The sequence below is a fragment of the Penicillium antarcticum genome (assembly GCF_028974205.1).
Source record: "Penicillium antarcticum strain IBT 31339 chromosome Unknown utg000008l_segment0_segment0, whole genome shotgun sequence".
NCBI lineage: Eukaryota > Fungi > Ascomycota > Eurotiomycetes > Eurotiales > Aspergillaceae > Penicillium > Penicillium antarcticum.
Window position 1 is genome coordinate 886,492 of NW_026695306.1, and position 16,354 is coordinate 902,845.

General features: G+C 50.1%; 6 protein-coding genes across 6 annotated transcripts; 2 read left to right on the forward strand and 4 right to left on the reverse strand.

Annotated features, from left to right (window-relative positions):
* Positions 1–3,933: 3,933 nt before the first annotated feature.
* On the reverse strand, positions 3,934–6,799 carry N7508_007865 (putative PHD finger domain protein; the record flags this gene model as incomplete). The annotated part of the gene is made up of 5 exons (XM_058465929.1): positions 3,934–5,142; positions 5,203–6,048; positions 6,106–6,325; positions 6,403–6,557; positions 6,629–6,799. The coding sequence occupies 5 exons, from the start codon at positions 6,797–6,799 to the stop codon at positions 3,934–3,936; spliced, it is 2,601 nt and encodes an 866-aa protein (XP_058317257.1).
* A 1,098-nt stretch (positions 6,800–7,897) lies between these two features.
* On the reverse strand, positions 7,898–9,261 carry N7508_007866 (Rcd1-like cell differentiation family protein; the record flags this gene model as incomplete). The annotated part of the gene is made up of 4 exons (XM_058465930.1): positions 7,898–8,072; positions 8,120–8,495; positions 8,552–8,707; positions 8,787–9,261. 4 exons carry the CDS (start codon positions 9,259–9,261, stop codon positions 7,898–7,900), a joined length of 1,182 nt encoding a protein of 393 aa, XP_058317258.1.
* An 828-nt stretch (positions 9,262–10,089) lies between these two features.
* N7508_007867 (uncharacterized protein) lies at positions 10,090–11,254 on the reverse strand (the record flags this gene model as incomplete). Its single annotated transcript, XM_058465931.1, has 2 exons — positions 10,090–10,184; positions 10,240–11,254. The coding sequence occupies 2 exons, from the start codon at positions 11,252–11,254 to the stop codon at positions 10,090–10,092; spliced, it is 1,110 nt and encodes a 369-aa protein (XP_058317259.1).
* A 790-nt stretch (positions 11,255–12,044) lies between these two features.
* On the reverse strand, positions 12,045–12,824 carry N7508_007868 (uncharacterized protein; the record flags this gene model as incomplete). The annotated part of the gene is made up of 1 exon (XM_058465932.1): positions 12,045–12,824. One exon carries the CDS (start codon positions 12,822–12,824, stop codon positions 12,045–12,047), a length of 780 nt encoding a protein of 259 aa, XP_058317260.1.
* An 875-nt stretch (positions 12,825–13,699) lies between these two features.
* On the forward strand, positions 13,700–14,900 carry N7508_007869 (uncharacterized protein; the record flags this gene model as incomplete). Its single annotated transcript, XM_058465933.1, has 3 exons — positions 13,700–14,053; positions 14,164–14,460; positions 14,649–14,900. 3 exons carry the CDS (start codon positions 13,700–13,702, stop codon positions 14,898–14,900), a joined length of 903 nt encoding a protein of 300 aa, XP_058317261.1.
* Positions 14,901–15,118: 218 nt separating this feature from the next.
* On the forward strand, positions 15,119–16,079 carry N7508_007870 (DNA replication protein PSF1; the record flags this gene model as incomplete). The annotated part of the gene is made up of 3 exons (XM_058465934.1): positions 15,119–15,190; positions 15,301–15,860; positions 15,986–16,079. 3 exons carry the CDS (start codon positions 15,119–15,121, stop codon positions 16,077–16,079), a joined length of 726 nt encoding a protein of 241 aa, XP_058317262.1.
* Positions 16,080–16,354: the final 275 nt, after the last annotated feature.

Consider the following 16,354-nt stretch of genomic DNA (forward strand, 5'->3'; position numbering starts at 1 on the left):
CCTGCCATACTATAATGCGTCGAGATGCGATGCTGCAGTGCCGCAATGTAGTTTAGCGGGGATGTTTCTTATTGACCGGGTTTCTTGTCCAAACGCCAAATTCACTTGTCATTCTGGACCATGCTGTTTCCGGTTCTACCATGTATATAACATGGCTGTATGTTTTGTTTTGTTTTTTGGTTGTTGTTTTTTGGTCGGTGGCCACTAGCTCTGAATAGCGTCAGTAATGGGTATTGATCTTCATATCGTCGAGATTCCAGTGTATTTTCCCCACTTTGGGTTTTTTGATCTCGAGGGGCGAGTCGTGTTCGCATTTGTCGTTGGCATAATTCGAAGTACGCTCCGTCGAGGCTCGAATGTGTCGAACCCGACAGCCTCATTATTTGGAGGAATCGTAGTATATTGGGAGGTTGAGGCTTCAGTCGCCTGTATTGGCTGTCTTCGGGTAATGTTATGACAGAGGTCATATTGGGCACCGAAACTATCCTTCATTAACCTATCTCGGTAAGTTTGGAGCAAGAGCAATCCCATCAGAACGGGCTCCCCGAAAATCCCTTCCAGCCTTCCAGGCCGAAACTATCCTTCACTTGCCTATTTCGGCGGCATTTGGAGAGTCTAAGGGGATGGCATATGCACAGATATCAGTGTCAGTGCCGAAATGCAAATGCCCAGAAGTAAAAGATCGAGTGGAAAGTTAAACTCCAGATCCAGCGGATCTGGATGTGTCACATCCCCCGTCCAAAAGGAGACCGGAGTTCAGGACTCGGAGTATACGAGGGTAGACATGATTCATGTATCCCAACTATATCCGAAATAAATGCAAAGCTAATGAGTGCCAGAATACGAACTACGACCCGAGCCAAATTGCGAACTACAGATTGACCATTGATCTACTAGCTTATAGCCGACAAGCGAAGGCAACGTGACGCGGCACGGTACAACGGGGCCGTCGGTGGCCGCATCGGCGTTCGTATCGGCCGAGCTCATCGGAAGATTGGCCAGCTCGAGCGAGATCCCTGCAAGCAGCGCGCTAGTCGCTGCGTCACCAGCATGAGAGGACGGTCACCTGAAATCCGACACTCGAAATCCGGGGACCCATGGGCAAGGCTGACAGGGAGGGAAGTCCTGCCGCGTACAGTACATGTACATGTGCATGTGCATGTGGACATACAGCATTGGTTAGCCCTACAGAGCACAGAGCGCGCCGGATCTGCAGATAGAGTTACTCGAACCAGATCAAGAACGGGCAAGGTCTGAGCTTCTTCGATTCAGGGGCCCCGGAGACACTCGGCCTTGGAGGATCGGAGGTCGGTGGCGTGGGTAGATCGTATCTATCCAGAGTAGATGCGGTACAGTACTCCATACTTGTGTGATAGTGGTGGTCATCACATCCAACGGCAGCCGAGAGTCCCCGCTTCGCCCGGTCATGAGGCACTGGACGGGGGATTACCGGGGGTCTGGATGTATAGTGTGTTCATCTCTATGTTGGCGGTAGGGAGGAATGCGATCTCTGCGTATGCGCCACGAAAAGTCAATGACTGGTTCATCACGCACATCCCGGTTGGCTCTTGAGCGGATTGGAGGTCTCTTCTCCACTTCTAGTTACGCCGGCTACGTCCGGGAGTTGGGGAGTTGGGGTGGGGATGGAGCGGCGGGAGATTTGCGGAGCACGGTCTTATAATGAGATGTATAGTATGTAGGTACGTTGGTATGTTGGTGTGTTGAATATGAGATATAAAATCTTCGGTCTAGCCTGAGGTAGAAGCGATCCTTTGCTATGCAGGGTCCATCGAGGGGGCAAACGACGATCTCAGACACGAAGGAAATTGTCCCGTAGTCCCTCCTGAGGTTGAACTTCAAACCGTGACATATTGGAAAAGAAATCCTCGGAAACGCGGGAAGCGAATACTATACGACTGGCCGGGCCAACGTCCAGAACTCCGCAGATGGAAATGAACAGATATGGAAAATAAGCGTGTAGATGAGCTGCATGTGTGGAGAATATCGGATCGTGTCTGCTGATGAGCCTAATTGCATCGGAGATTGCAGATCCAATGAGTTTAGCTTCTTTTACAAATCCTCTAGGCGCCGTAAACACCGATGCATACGGTACGGACAGTTCGGATTGTTTCCCCCTTCGAGGTTAGCATGCCTATTCCCAGTGAGCAGTGGAGCTTCATATCCCATTTCCTCGCTCGGTGGCTCATCGCGCGCAAGTCTTGACTCTCTGCTCCGCTGTATGACCGGTAAAATCAACGCGCCAGTTCAGGGATCAGCCAATGGTCCTTGCACCTGTCAAGTGATTATGTTGTTGCCTATCGTTTCGATTCCTTTGGATCCACCGATCTACCTCTGGAAGACCGTGTTCTAAGTGGGCGAAAGGGAATGACCTACAGAACTATCGACTGTTGAATCCGGAGCTGGAAACGAGGTTCGGCATGAGTCTACTGTATCTGGATCTGTCTTGTCTCTCGTATTCTTGATTTTGCTTCTTTTCTATATGTTTGACTTGGGTTTAATCTCATTTAATGTATTTTTCAGATACGTCTACTTCGGGGCTTGACTCTTACCTGACGGGATAGGCGGCAGACGGTGTGTACCTTTGCAGCCCAGCACCAACGGTAGTGTTAGTGCTTGATCTACATCGATCGCGTCAAATTAGCTCCACGCAAGTTGACTGCGCCGCATGTCCAGCCCGACAAAACAAGTCTAGGGCCGTATTTCTGCTCGAATATGACTCGTTCCAGCGATGGGTTTTATGATGTTAGCGCGCTCGATTTAACGTCGGGCATCTGCCGCCAGGGAACCTACCAGGCTAAGCTGAAATCGTAGACAGTATTCTCTTGTGGCGACGGTCTAGGACAGGAAGGGGAGGTTCTTGATCTCGGTGCTTTCCCCCTGGTCATGGTGGTTATTCTTCCCGTGCTACTGTATCATTGTCTTAGTAAATGAACGGCGAGAGCTGGAACTAGAGCTCGGCTACCGCGCTGGACTTCGGCTGGGCACTGAGGTGGGCATTGCAGCTGTAGGGATGCATGCCGTTCTTGTTATCAGCTGATTTAGTTCTGTGCTGGGCATTGTACATTCTGGGAGGTAGGTGCAGTATGCCGTTGGGAGTATTTTTCCTTTGAGTGTGTTGGCGTGTGTTGGCATAATGCGATTATACTATTGGGTGGTATGTTTCAAACTACAGTATATTAGATGTAGCACTATACAGGTAGTCTTGGATCCGATTTGTTATAGATTTCTCTTCGGAGCCGCAACTATACAGTCACCATATGTATCTTGCCTACACTCATAACACCACACCCGTAGAAGAACACAAAATTGCAATCAAATAAATTGTCTATTAAAATACACATGCCCTAGTCCCCCAAAACAACTGGCAACCAGGACCAGAGCTAGACCATCTCAAAAACGCCACTCGAGTCCCCCCACCCCCATCTTGATGCATTGTAAAGAGAACAAATCAAATAAAAAGAATAAATTCAAACGCCATTCCATCAACAACCCCTCACAGGGCCCAACTACCCCAAGAGAATGCCTTTCAGAATTCAGAATCCCCCAATATGGGGAAGCCCTGACACCGAAGGAGAAAATTCGTTATCAAAACACAGGTACACCGAGAAGCCAGTCTGCAATAAGAAGAACTTTTGGAAAAGACAGGGTAGAGCACAATTGCTTGCAGATCCAAGTCAAATGGTTCATTTCATGCTATTGGTGAGGTTGGATTCTTGAGGTGTCGTCTCATGGATATAATATCCGGATGGATACCATTCGCGCTCACAACCGTTTTGTAAAAAAGCTAGAATAGACGTCAAAAGCAACTGGAAAGCACAGGCCTCTTCTAAGGACGAATTGTGAAACCACTAGCAGGGAATAGACTAATCCTCACTGTTGTACTTCACTGTTGTACACTGTTGTACAGATCTCTTACTGACCATGGCCATTGCTTCCACGCTGAGGCGAGGGAACCGGATCAGGGTACTGAGAAACAGCACCAGAGCCCAGAGGAGGAATGCGGTTTAGCGATGGTGACGACATCAGATGCTGACCATTGGTATAGCCATGAGCGTGGTGTAGCCTTGAGGCATTCTCTCTCTGGCGGCGTTCTTCCTGCTCAGGAGTCATGCATTTCACAGGAGGAGGAATAGGAGCATCCGGGGAGCTGCGGCCCATGAGCTTGGGGCTCGGCTCCAATCGGCGTATTGGCGGTAGTATAGGAGCACCTGCCATGCTACCAGAAGTCACCGGTCGAGGAGACTGCTTGGTTGGACTGATTCCTGACATCAGGCCGTGGGAGCTCTGGGGAGGTGAGGAGTGGTTGCCGTTGGGCGTCGCGGCAGAGAAAGATGGGTAGTTGTGAGACATTGCCGAGATGTTGGTGACGCCATGGCCAGACTGGGGGCGTGGAGTCGCATGGGTATCATAGGAATTCCACGGAGATGAGGCGTGAGGAGCAACAAGAGGGAAACCAGCGAGAGGGCCAACATCGGGGTTACCTTGTGTAGGCGACATGGATGGCTGGTTCTGAACGGGACTCTGGTTAGAGTGAGAGGATGAGGGTCGTACGGATTGGAACGATCCGATGGGAGGAAGGTGAGGTGCCGCGTTCATAGGCGGCAGGTGATGTTGGGCAGAGCTAGGTCGGGGGTTCTGTTCCGTAGAATGTAGCAGACCATTCATACCCTTGGGAGGAGAAAATGGAGGACGGGGAGGGCTTGACGAAGGCAAAGGTGTCTGATTTGTGTGATGGGCCGGACGCTGAGGCGAGGGAGGAGGATAGAAATGACCATGGTTTAGAGTAGGCGGAAGAGAAGGCTGCGTCCTTGGGAGATCATTCTGGATGTTGGAAAGAGCTGTATGGGATTTCTTCACGGGCGAAGGTGGCACCTGGTCATCTTCAACCTTCATCTTACGCTTATTGCCGATAGTGGGAGAAGCTGATGGAGATGCCGAAGCGCTGACGCGGAATTTCAGGGGTGGAAGCTTGGGCTTGTTGGCGTCTTGTTCCTTCTGCTTGCAATCGTGGCAAACAAACTGGAAGTCGTCTTTTTCGGCGGCTTGTTGAGAAATACCGAGGCACTTGCTATGCTGCCACACATTGCAATTCTCGCAGGCCACGCTGTGGCTCCCGTCATCCTGTGAAACAGTCAGCCCCAGATCACTACCTAGGTGTCCATGTCAAAGAGTTGAACTCACCAAATTCTCCCCGTACACTCCACAGCCAGAGCAATCAAAGATCCACTGGTCATCCTGAGAAAGTTCCGCCAAGTTCTTCTGCGACTTCTCCAGCTCAGCCTTGAGGTTTCGAGCAGAGGCCCTGCTTTCGCCCTTTTCAAGCTTCTCCTGCTCCTCGGCGATGCGCTCAAGCTCTGCTTCGTGCAGAATGCGCTTCTGCTCACGGTCCTTGATGCGCTGCTCGCGAGTCATCATGCGAGATTGACGGTCGTCCTCGAATTGGCTATGCTTGGCCTGTTCCCTACGAGCCTCAGCCAGGTCATGGTCATGTTTCCGAGCAGCTTCTTCGGCTTCTCGTTCATGTCGCTCCTGTTCCTGCTTAGCAGCAAGTCGGCTGGACCGCTTGGCACCCGCGACAAGCTGTAAGCTCAGGAGTTCCTTGTCACGCTTGGCGCGCTTGCGCTGAGACGCCTCCTCAGCCTTTTCCAAGATAGGCAAGATGTGATCCTCAACACTAGACCGAAGGGCCTTCTCATCCGCATCCTTAGTCTTCTGGAGCGGCTCCAAGAAAGCCTGATACTCCTCGAGGGTAACAGCAAGACACTCCCACTTGAAGGGATCCGCAGCAAAGGCCGCAGCAGGATCATCATCAATCGTATCCTTATTCTCCTCGTCGGATCCTTCTTCCGCAGCCGCCGTGGACGCACGCTTGGACGCCCTCGACGATCGAGAAGATTTACCCTTCGCCTTCTTCTTAGGACGCTGAACGGGCGGAGGCGCAGGACGATCGGTGCGGCGGTACAAACGATTATCATCTAAAACGTAGTATGAACGGCCTTCACGATCCCAACCAAACTCCTCAATGCGCTAGCAGATGTCAGCAAGCGATCCTCAGATCTCAATTCCAAAAGACCATCAACTCACCCATTCCAGCTGATCAGTCTCTCGCTTCTCGGGCATCTTGTCGCGAATACGGTCTGCATTCCAAAAAGTCCAAGTGCTCAACGCATGAAGAACACGAAGCTTAAGGAAAACATCAAAATCCATAAACTTCTTCGGCTCCTCATCGTATCCAAAGGGATTCGTAGTATTGGGTGCTTTCGCATTGTACTGGCGGCGAGTATACTCGTCGAAATTCTCATACCTGCCAGCGAAGCCAGAGTCAGCTCCAATCCCACCCAAAACTAGTATTGCCAAAGAAATAGAACGAAGTATACATACGTGAGGCCGCGATGCGACGAGATCCACTTCAGCAAACACAATCCAATTTCCAAAAGCTTATGAGAAGGTTCCGGTTTAAGGCATTCGGCTTCGAGATCCTGTAAACGAGAGAAGGGCAAGTTGTCAGCCTCTTTCCGACCGGACGAAGGACATCGCTATAAAGCGATCTATCAAATGCGACAAGAGATTCAACTTCCCCCATGCGATGTGAACGTGTAGCACCTACCTCGATCTCAAATTCCTCGTCTATCTTCATCACCTGCCCGAAGATGGCGATGTACTGCATGAGACTTGCAAATTCCCAGGTACTCCTTATCTGGGTGAGCAGGCTCTGCTCCTCTGGAGCGTCTTGGTCCATGGGGATGGCTTCGGAGCGGGTGCGCTTTCGCGATCCCATCGCGGCGGGACAGCCGTAGGGCTGGGGTTCTTGGGTGGTCGGCTGGGGGTACTTCACGGGAGTGATATTTGGTTGATAGCAAAAGCCGTGGAGGAGGTTACGCTCGTAAAATGGGTCGTGCGAAATGCCAGAATTATCTGTATGTAGGGCGGATAGTCATAGGCTCTTTTTTTTGGGAGGCAATGCGGATGGCGAGGCGCGTCGAGAACTGGGTCACGTGAGTGTCGCGTTTGGAAGTCGGTGGCTGTCAGGGGATTCTCGTGATTTTAGGGTATTTTATACTAATTGAGAGTTAAAGGATCAATGAGATTGTCTGGAAGAATTGCTAGGTTCTGTATTTAAGCTGGAATACCTCCTATGTCGAAGTGTTGAACTTCGAGCGCAGTTCTAACATCATATTGCTATGCCTTTTAGCCGCAATGGTGACGAAAGTACACCTGAGTGGACATGAAGATAGCTTAAATTCTGCCGCCAATCATCCAATGGATAAGGGAGAACAATACCATTGTTCTCAAAGAATACTATAGAAGATAAATTCATTCATGTTTTAAAAACACTCGCGTATACACAGACAAGACAGAAAAGAAAAGCAGACGCCTGGATCTTTGGTATCTCTCGCTCAAAGGTCTATCTCACACAGAGCAGTTGAACCTTGTCAAAGACAAGGAGAAAATGCACACAGACGACAGCGCCGACCAGAATTCGCGCCACCCGACAGTAACAGCGTCTGAAACACGATCAGAGAATGAAAAGACAGAATAACATATTTCCTCAAAGCACAATGCAAACAAAAAAATAAGAAGCAAAGATAGAAAAAGAAAAAAGACACAAGAATACATTAGACCCCGGTCACGCATACATATCACCGAACCCTTAAGTGACCCAATATAAATGTGGTGAAAAGAGAAACAACCAAGAATGAAGAGAAAACAAATGGTGGACCCGATGCCCTCAATCGACGACATATCTCACGCGTTGGATCCAGCCGGTTCTTCACCCACACTTTGCGCCTTGTGACCGTTAATCGCCAGTAGCCTTTCCCATGCATATCATAAGGTGGAATATTTCGGGGAGAAAGAAACAGATGCTTTTCGTATTTTACATGGCTGGCGGAGCTCCCTCCGAGATGTTGTCGGACAGGTTGATGAGGAGCTGAGCCAGGCAGCGCTTGGTGGCTGCGTCGTCGCGGAGGACCGAGGAAAAAGTGGCATCCCGAAGAGGCTCGGGGAGACATTGCCGCAGAGCCTCTCTGGCCCGGCTGTTGTCGCTCAATCTAGAGAAGTGTTAGGAGTGTTGGAAGAGCGAGAGGGAAAGACATACCGAAGGAAACAGCGCACGACGTGCTTGAGCAGGCGGACCGTCTGTTGCTCGACAAGCTGGGTGACCATGTTGCTGAGAACAGTGCCCACTGCGTAGAACCTCTCGTATGTGGCGCAAATGTAGCCCAAACCCACGTCATCGAGGAGGATTTTCTGTACAATGAAAATTGCGACAGTCTTACTCAGCTCCGATCCAGTCTCCATGATACGAAGGCAGAGAGGGATGATCTCGGTTGTGAGGAGGAAGTTGATCACATCGGACGAGTCATTTTTCACCAATGCGCCGATAACGCCAAGCGACGTTAGTCTGAGGTATTCGAAGGGGCGGGACTTGGAGGTGGTGTTGAGGAAGGGGTAGAGGAACAGAGGGATGTGAGCTGCACGAAAACAATTAGTATGCACATTCGCATACATCAACGTAGATATCGCTCACCATTCAAGAAAAGAGTACGGGTTTCGTTATGGGATGCGACACATTGCAAAAGCGCCAGCGCATTGCAGACTCGATTTGAAGCGGCAGCCGTCAGCTGAGAAGGGTTCAAAAGCGGATAGACCGAGATGATTTCCTGTAGGAGCGCAGTCATGACACCTGCAAATTGCCGACCGTTAGTTTCCGTAGACAAGGATGGATAGGCATAGACATAGGCCCAAGCGAAATCGGAACCAACCAAAAGAGTGCCAGATGACCAGGGCCAGTTCGGGGACTTGTTCGCGCTTCTTGCTCAGTTCCATCAAAGCAGCTTCCCTGCGAGTGGGATCCAACAGTTCGGCGACCCAAATGAAGACCTTGCGATTCTCCTCGCTGATCCCACCGTCCATGACGGAGACCGAATTCGAAAGACCCTCTCCGCCCATGCCGCCGGCGCCGCCGGCTCCCTGTGCGGAATTACCAGCGCCGTTGCCATTCATGGCGAGACGGCCATAGTGTTGTTGCTGCGCGGCGGCGGCAGCAGCCTGCACTTGGGCGTGCTGCTGGGCGACTAGGGAAGCGTGCTGTTGCTGCGACTGGTGTGGGTGCGGCTGGGCCTGGTGGTGCTGTTGCTGTTGCTGTTGTTGTTGTTGATGCTGAAGCCATGAGGGATCAGCCTGAGGATACTGATGCTGATGAGAGAAAACGTGTTGCTGGCTCTGCGCTTGGAGCATAGTGGTCGGTGATGAGTCGGGGACTCGTAATACTCCGAAGGATCTCAAAAGCGGCGAAGGGCAGAAGAATCTCTAAAGGTATATGAAGTAGAGATATAGCGTCAGGAGATTAATCCCGAAACTAAAATCATTGATGATGCGAGGCTGAAGTGAGAAATAAGGTGAGGGAGGGAGAGAAAGAGAAGTTCGGAAGTGAAGGCGGGGAGAAGTCCCGTAACGCTTTGTGTGGCCGCTTCTTGGAGATCTCCATCCCCAAGTTTTTCCCTCACTGCATCTACCTATTCAATTATTTGAAACCCAATCCTCTACGCGCTTGTACCGCAGATTGCCTTATCCTAGCAGAGCACATTGTACCTGCAAGGCCGCTCTGCAGCTGTTTGCACTCTGCAGCCTTGATTCCATGTGCAAGCTAGCTACTTACAGATATCTAATGCCGGTGCCCGACTCTTCAACACCCGAGAGGGCCAATTTTAAGAGCAGCTGGTCAATGCAATACTGTCCACTGACCACTGCCAATCATCTCATTCAAATTCACTCATATTATCATGTCCAGTTTGTGCTCATAATGTCATATGTACATCGCAACGTGCTGTCGACAGGGAAGAAAATCTCACATCCAACTGTCTCGTATCAACATCGAAAAAAGCAATCATACCATCCAGTCCAAATTAAAAAAAAAAACAAAAAAAACAAAGAAAAAAGACAAAAACATCAGGTAAGTCGTGGTGATACATGTCACGTTTTAACATCAGCGCCATAAATGCATGACCGAAATATCGGCCAAAAAAAGGGAAGAAAAGCAGGGGAAAAAGAGGTCATGGTCCCTGTTCATATCAGACGGAGATATCCATCAACCACGGCCTGAGCGAGTGCGCGATCGTCGTGATCGTCGTGTATCGCGAGTCCGCCGGTCTGAACTAGCACTACCTATGAGGATTGTCAGCAAAGATCGTTCATCAGAATGGAGGGCAGACGTACTATTCGTGTAATAGTCAGAATAGTAATAGTACGAGCTGGGGTATGAAGATTCCGTCTTATCATCATCGTGATCTCTATCCTTGCGTCTCTTTAATCCCAGACAGAGAGCAAGAGCACCGAGAACAATGGCGATAGTGCCCCAGCCAAATTTGGACTTCTTCTCGCTGACTTCACTACCGCCATGAGGTCTGCTTCCGAACCACGTCCGGCCCGCAGGAGGAGGTCGACTACCGTGCGAGTGGTGCGAGTGTCGTTCTTCAACATATGTCGTCTCTCTCTTACGACGCTTGCCGCACCCGAGCGCTGCAAGTAAGCCATCGATGGCACCCTTGAAACACAGACAGGCGCAAAGGAGCAGCAACAAGATCACACCGGCGATCGTGCCAATGACGATTCCTGCAATTGCACCACCGCTCAATCCTCCGCCACTGTTTGCAGCCTTGACGCCGATCAAATCTGCCCCGTCTGTTCCGACAGGTGCGGTGAAGCCTTCGGTTGTGGTGGGTGCCGATGTCTGCGTTACGGTGCTGGCGCCGTTGCTCGTCTGTCGGACTCCGGGTGTAGCCTCTGCGCCTGATTCTGTGGCAGTAATCGCAACCGAGGAACTCTCTGCAACACATTCGCCGTTATCGCACTCCTGCGCAGCCTCGCAACATCTCGTACCGCACTTCGTTTCGCCGAGGTCGACTCTGCAGGTGCCTGTGCTGGTCGCTGCGGCGATCTGGCTACTCCATACTGAGGTGATGGTTGATTTGTCGGTTTCGGTAAGCGTGTAGATGGTGGTGAAGTATTGGTAGCTCCCACTGCCACTATCCGCACAGACGGCTTGGTTGTCACTGTTGGTTGTGCATGTTTGTCCGGTTTCACAGCAAAGCCAGTCGTTGTAGCCACAGGGGTTTGCGCAGCTGCTCCTTTCGAGGAGAGTTTCCTCCAGTGCAAGCGGGGTTGCGGTCGTCAATAGCGAGTGGGTGAGAAGTAGGGCTAGCGTTGAGAGCGGGATGGATAAAGAGCGCATGGCGAACAACGAGCGAAGCAATGCTCGCAGATATTTGAGTTAGGCCCAGTGAATATCTGCAATCTCGAGGGTTTTCGTTTGTGTTGAGCGGAGGTGCTCAGCACTAGTAATGTTGTCTCACCCGGTATACAGTACTTGAGCGGTCTTCCGTACGGAGATCCGCTATTCAAGCCAACGGGGAGATCTTGAATGTTAAAGATGGAATGTGGGCAAAGAATGGAAGAAGAGAAGAGAAGATCGAGCACAGAATAATAGAACACAGTCACAAAGTAGGTCCCCAGCCTCCAGGGCCCTACCCAACCACCCGATTTACAACGCCTCACCCAACCCGACCGTCTTTCAACCGGAGGCTGGGGTTTCGGAAATAACGTGTCCAATCCAATTAATTGACTGCTCTTATTCGTGAGATACTAACTCTACTCAGGAAACAAGGCCTGAAAGTCGCTCTCGTGCATCATCTCAACGACGATCGACGCAGTAGATGCAAGATTCCCCACTGCACAGCAATCAGATCGACACCGCCATTCTACTCTTCGACTCTAGCGTCTGTTCAAAACATCATGCCCAATGTTTTAACCCAATGACTCAGTCCAGTCTCATAAACCAGGCCAATTCAATTCCTCTATGGTCAATTCCGAGCCCAATGACTCTCAAGCCCGACGATCCGACACCTTGTACCTGCAGCCAAATTCCAAATGCTCAAGCATGGGCCTGTAATGACTCCAATGTCAAGAATAAACACGAAAAAAAAAAGAAATATACACAAAACCCTTCATCAATATCCATCACATCATATAAACATGCCCGCAAACCCAACAGCAAGCCCTAACACAAGATCCGTCAGACTAGTAGTCCTCACAGAAGCCGCATTATCACTAGTATCAGACCCAGACCCCCCAGTCTGCGTAGCCACAGAACCACAATAACCAAGATTAATCCCATGACAAGCCTCAACACTCAAACTCGAGCAAATAGAAGTAGCCTGCGACGCAGCCGTAACAGCCTGAACCGTCTTCCCCGCCCCATCAGTATTCCCAATCGTAACCGCATACCGCCCCATCAACGCCCCAGTACACTGCGTATACTCAGACTGACAGACGGAGTAGTAACTGGAACAAGACTGCGGATTATTAAACGCAGTCGGCACAGCGATAAACGGATAAGCGCCGTCGATCGTCGAGTCCGTTGCTGACGTTCCCTCGCTCGTCGCGGTCGCCGATGCAGTCTGCGGGAACATGAAGCTCGTTCCTGTCCCTGTCGTTGCGGTTGTTGTGCCTGTTAGACTTCCTGTGCAGCTTGCGCCGGTCGCGCAGCAGGCGATGTTGTTGGCCGCATCTTTTGAGCAGTTCGTGCCTTGTTTACAGCATGCGTTTGAGTTGCCCAGGTCTGTGCAGGGGTTGTAGCCTGAGGGGCAGTTGCTGTCATCGTCTGCTCGGCGGAGGAGGCGGAGGACGTCGAAGGCCCGTTTGTTCGTTTCGGCGTTTGTTGCTGGTGTGAAGGGTTCTGTTGGGGTTGTGTGGGCGATTGGGAAGAATGCGGCTGTTATCCAGATCCACTGGGGAGTCCGCATTCTTGTGATCGGGTCGGAATGGTTTTGTTGGATTGTCTTGAGGGTTTTCGTTTCGTCGTTGGGTGTTATCGGGTGGCTGGACTCGGGTGTCAACAGACTACTCAAACGAGTAAGATTAGCGTTGGAGTCACGGAACAGAGTTAAAGATCGAGGTGTTTAAGGGTTGAAACTTACTGTACTTTGTGAATATGAAATATGATAAGGTCAATGTGAAAGGGTAGAATGATGTAGTTTCACATCTCCACTGGGAATGCCCTAGCAACCGCAGCCCGACCCGTGTCCACCTGGGCACAATGGCCTTTCTTCCCAACGCTTCACCGCATACATTGTTCTCGAAAATCCGAATGGCTGGGTTTAGTTAATTGTCGACTCTGCATATTTTGAAATGATCCCTCCACTTCATGTTCTCGCCCTAACCCGAGTCCCTTGCCAGCTGTGGCTTGCTTGCCCGGCTATTTCACCCCACGTACTCCAGCTTGAGGGGAGTTTCTATTCCAAAAATATGTGTACCGTATCGTGGGCGATGAGTTTTGGATAGACATCTTGGACTCATTCATAAGCTATGTCACTAGATATAGAGATCATCCTAGATGTAGGTCTAAACATAACTTCAAGGTCTAAGTTACACCGAAGGCAGACAATTCCATTCTTATACATTCCTATAAACACTCTAGACATTTGATTTCATAACCAGTGACACAAAGCCGCGATTGGACAAACAAAACGCCGAATGTCTAAGATCCGAAGGGTCTCACCCAAGATCTACGAGTCCCCTCCCAATCATCCCCTCCAGATACGCTTAATCCGACCCACCACCCTAGTACGGAATACTCCGTATCAGAATATCAAACATCAGAAGCCATATCTCATAGACAATGGCATCCACAGAATCCATCTCCAGCATCCCCATCGTGGACTTTTCCAAATGGAACATAATCGATACAGCCTGTCAGCAAGTCGCACAGGAAATTGTCACCGCTTGCAAGAAGGTGGGGTTTGTGTACATCACCAACCACTCACTACCAGAGACAATGTTAGACGAAGCATTCCACTGGTCAAAGCGATTCTTCAAGCTGGCACAGGATAAAAAACTCAAGGCGCCTCATCCGCCAGGTTGGGATGTACACCGGGGGTACTCGTGGCCCGGGCTGGAGAAGGTGTCACAGGCTATGAGTGGTAGGGATGATGGAGATGTGTCTGGACAGTTGAGGGAGATACCGGATATCAAAGTGAGATCAGCTATCTGATATGTTCTATCGCCTGCATGTGCCTGATATTCGATATCGATATGGATATCTCTTCTCTCTATTTGATTTGACCAAAAACTAACCAAAAGCAGGAAAGCTATGACATAGGCAGCGATGAAAACAAACCCCAACCAAACCAATGGCTACCAGAAGAAGTACTGCCAGGATTCAAAGAGTTTATGCTACGCTTCTACTGGAAATGCTCCCTCGTGGGAGGCGAGATCTTGCAAGCACTCGCCATAGGTCTGGACCTAGACCAGAATCACCTCCTAGCCAAACATTCAGGCCACAATAATCAACTCCGTCTCCTACACTATCCACCAATCCCAGCTGAAAAACTCGAATCAAACCGCGCAACTAGATGTCCTGCTCATACAGACTGGAGCTCGGTAACGATTTTATTCCAAGATGACTGTGGCGGCCTATAAGTAGAGGATATCACTTCACCTAGATCATACATCCCCGCGGCACCTATTAAGAACGCAATTGTGATGAATTTGGGGGATTTGCTACAGATGTGGAGTAATGGTTTGTGTTTCGTTTGCTCGCATGGTCACATGTGTAAGTTCTATTTTAGGTGCATGCTGACTCGAGTATAGATACCCTTCGGTCTACGAATCATCGAGTCACTTTGCCGCCTCTTGAAGATAGGTTTGAGGGTGTACAACGTATGACTCGGAGGAGGTTTTCTATTCCTTATTTTATGGCGCCGGATCCTGATGAGGTTATTGAGTGTATTCCTTCTTGTATGCGGGATGGTTTGCCTGCTAAGTATCGGCCTATTACTCAGGCTGGGTATAACCAGATGAGGGCTTCTATGCAGTATTAGTTTTATTGTTTATACTGGTGTGTTCGTAGATCTGAAATTTGTTGATCTTGCATTTTCTATTCCCTTTCAAACTGGGTTTCCCTCAATACTCTTGAATAAAATTTCTTCCAATAAGTCATAATCATTGATCATCATCTTTCTTCTCCATATCTATTCCATGCCCGGGCATGGATCTCGCCAAGCGCCGATCCCTGACTAAGAAAAGTCTTGGCATCGAAATGGAAAGTCGCGTACCTCACCAGGACCCAGATCGCGTAGCAACAATGTACGGCGAACTCGGCAACAAACTGGTAAGTCAAAATCTTCTCAAGCCCCTCAATAATTCCAATCTACGCTCCCCTCCACCCCCCCAAATGTCATAGAAATAACCACAAAGAAAACTAACCAACCCCTCCGAAAGGTCCAACACGCCAAACGCACCCAATCCCTCGCCCACCTCCCACCCTATCAAACCGAAATAGTACGCGCGGTAACCCGCGAAGTGCGTGATCTAGACCGTGATGTCACCCGCCTCCTAGCTCCATTCGAAGGCGCCTTCAATCCATCCGCCGACCCAGCAGTCGCCTGCGCACTACTAGTTGACCACCTCTGCATGCGCCGCAACAAGCGCTGTCTACTAGCCTACCACCGCGTGCGCACAGAGAAACTTGAAGAGCTATGCTGGCTTGGTGTTGATATTCTTGAGCAGCAGCAGCAACAGCATGCTGAGGGTGGTGGAAAAGGTGGGAGTGGGAATGGGGCCAATGGTGGAGCTACGATGACCGCGCTTGGGGGTGAGGGTGGACATAGCTCCCTTAGTCCTGAGGAGGAGGAGTATTTTCGGTTATATGGGGATATGCTTGCCGCGTATAAGGGGCAGTGGACTGATGTTGATTTGACGGGGACGTTGGAGCCGCCTAGGGATTTGTTTATTGATGTCAGGGTTTTGAAGGATGCTGGGGAGATTCAGACGGAGTATGGGTATGTTTCTTCCTTGACGTTATTTCCTTTTGTCCGTTCCTATTGGGGGTTTTTGGGGACGTTGATGGTTGATGTTTTGGCTTTATGGTGTGCTTTGCTTTACTTTGCTAACATTTCTTTCTTAGGGTTATCAACTTGACGAAGAATAGTCAACTCTATGTTCGACAGGGTGATGTAGAGAGGTTGATCTCTCAAGGATTCTTGGAGCGATTGAGCTGAATATACGGAATAATTCGGGGACGTGGGCGTTGGCTATGGAGAGCATGTACATTGAGATACCCCGCCGTTAGCGTCTGAGCTAACGGCCCCAATCGATTTTCTGCATTCAATAGGTGGGATGAGTATACGACATGACTCGAGTAACATTGTCAACCTTGGGAGATGCCCCCAAGGTTGTGATGTGTAAGACGATAGGGTCGTCATGCATCTGCTGGGAGCTATGAAGATCATGGCGCCATTGAACGTCGGTACTTTTAGCCAGTTAAGCTGTAGGA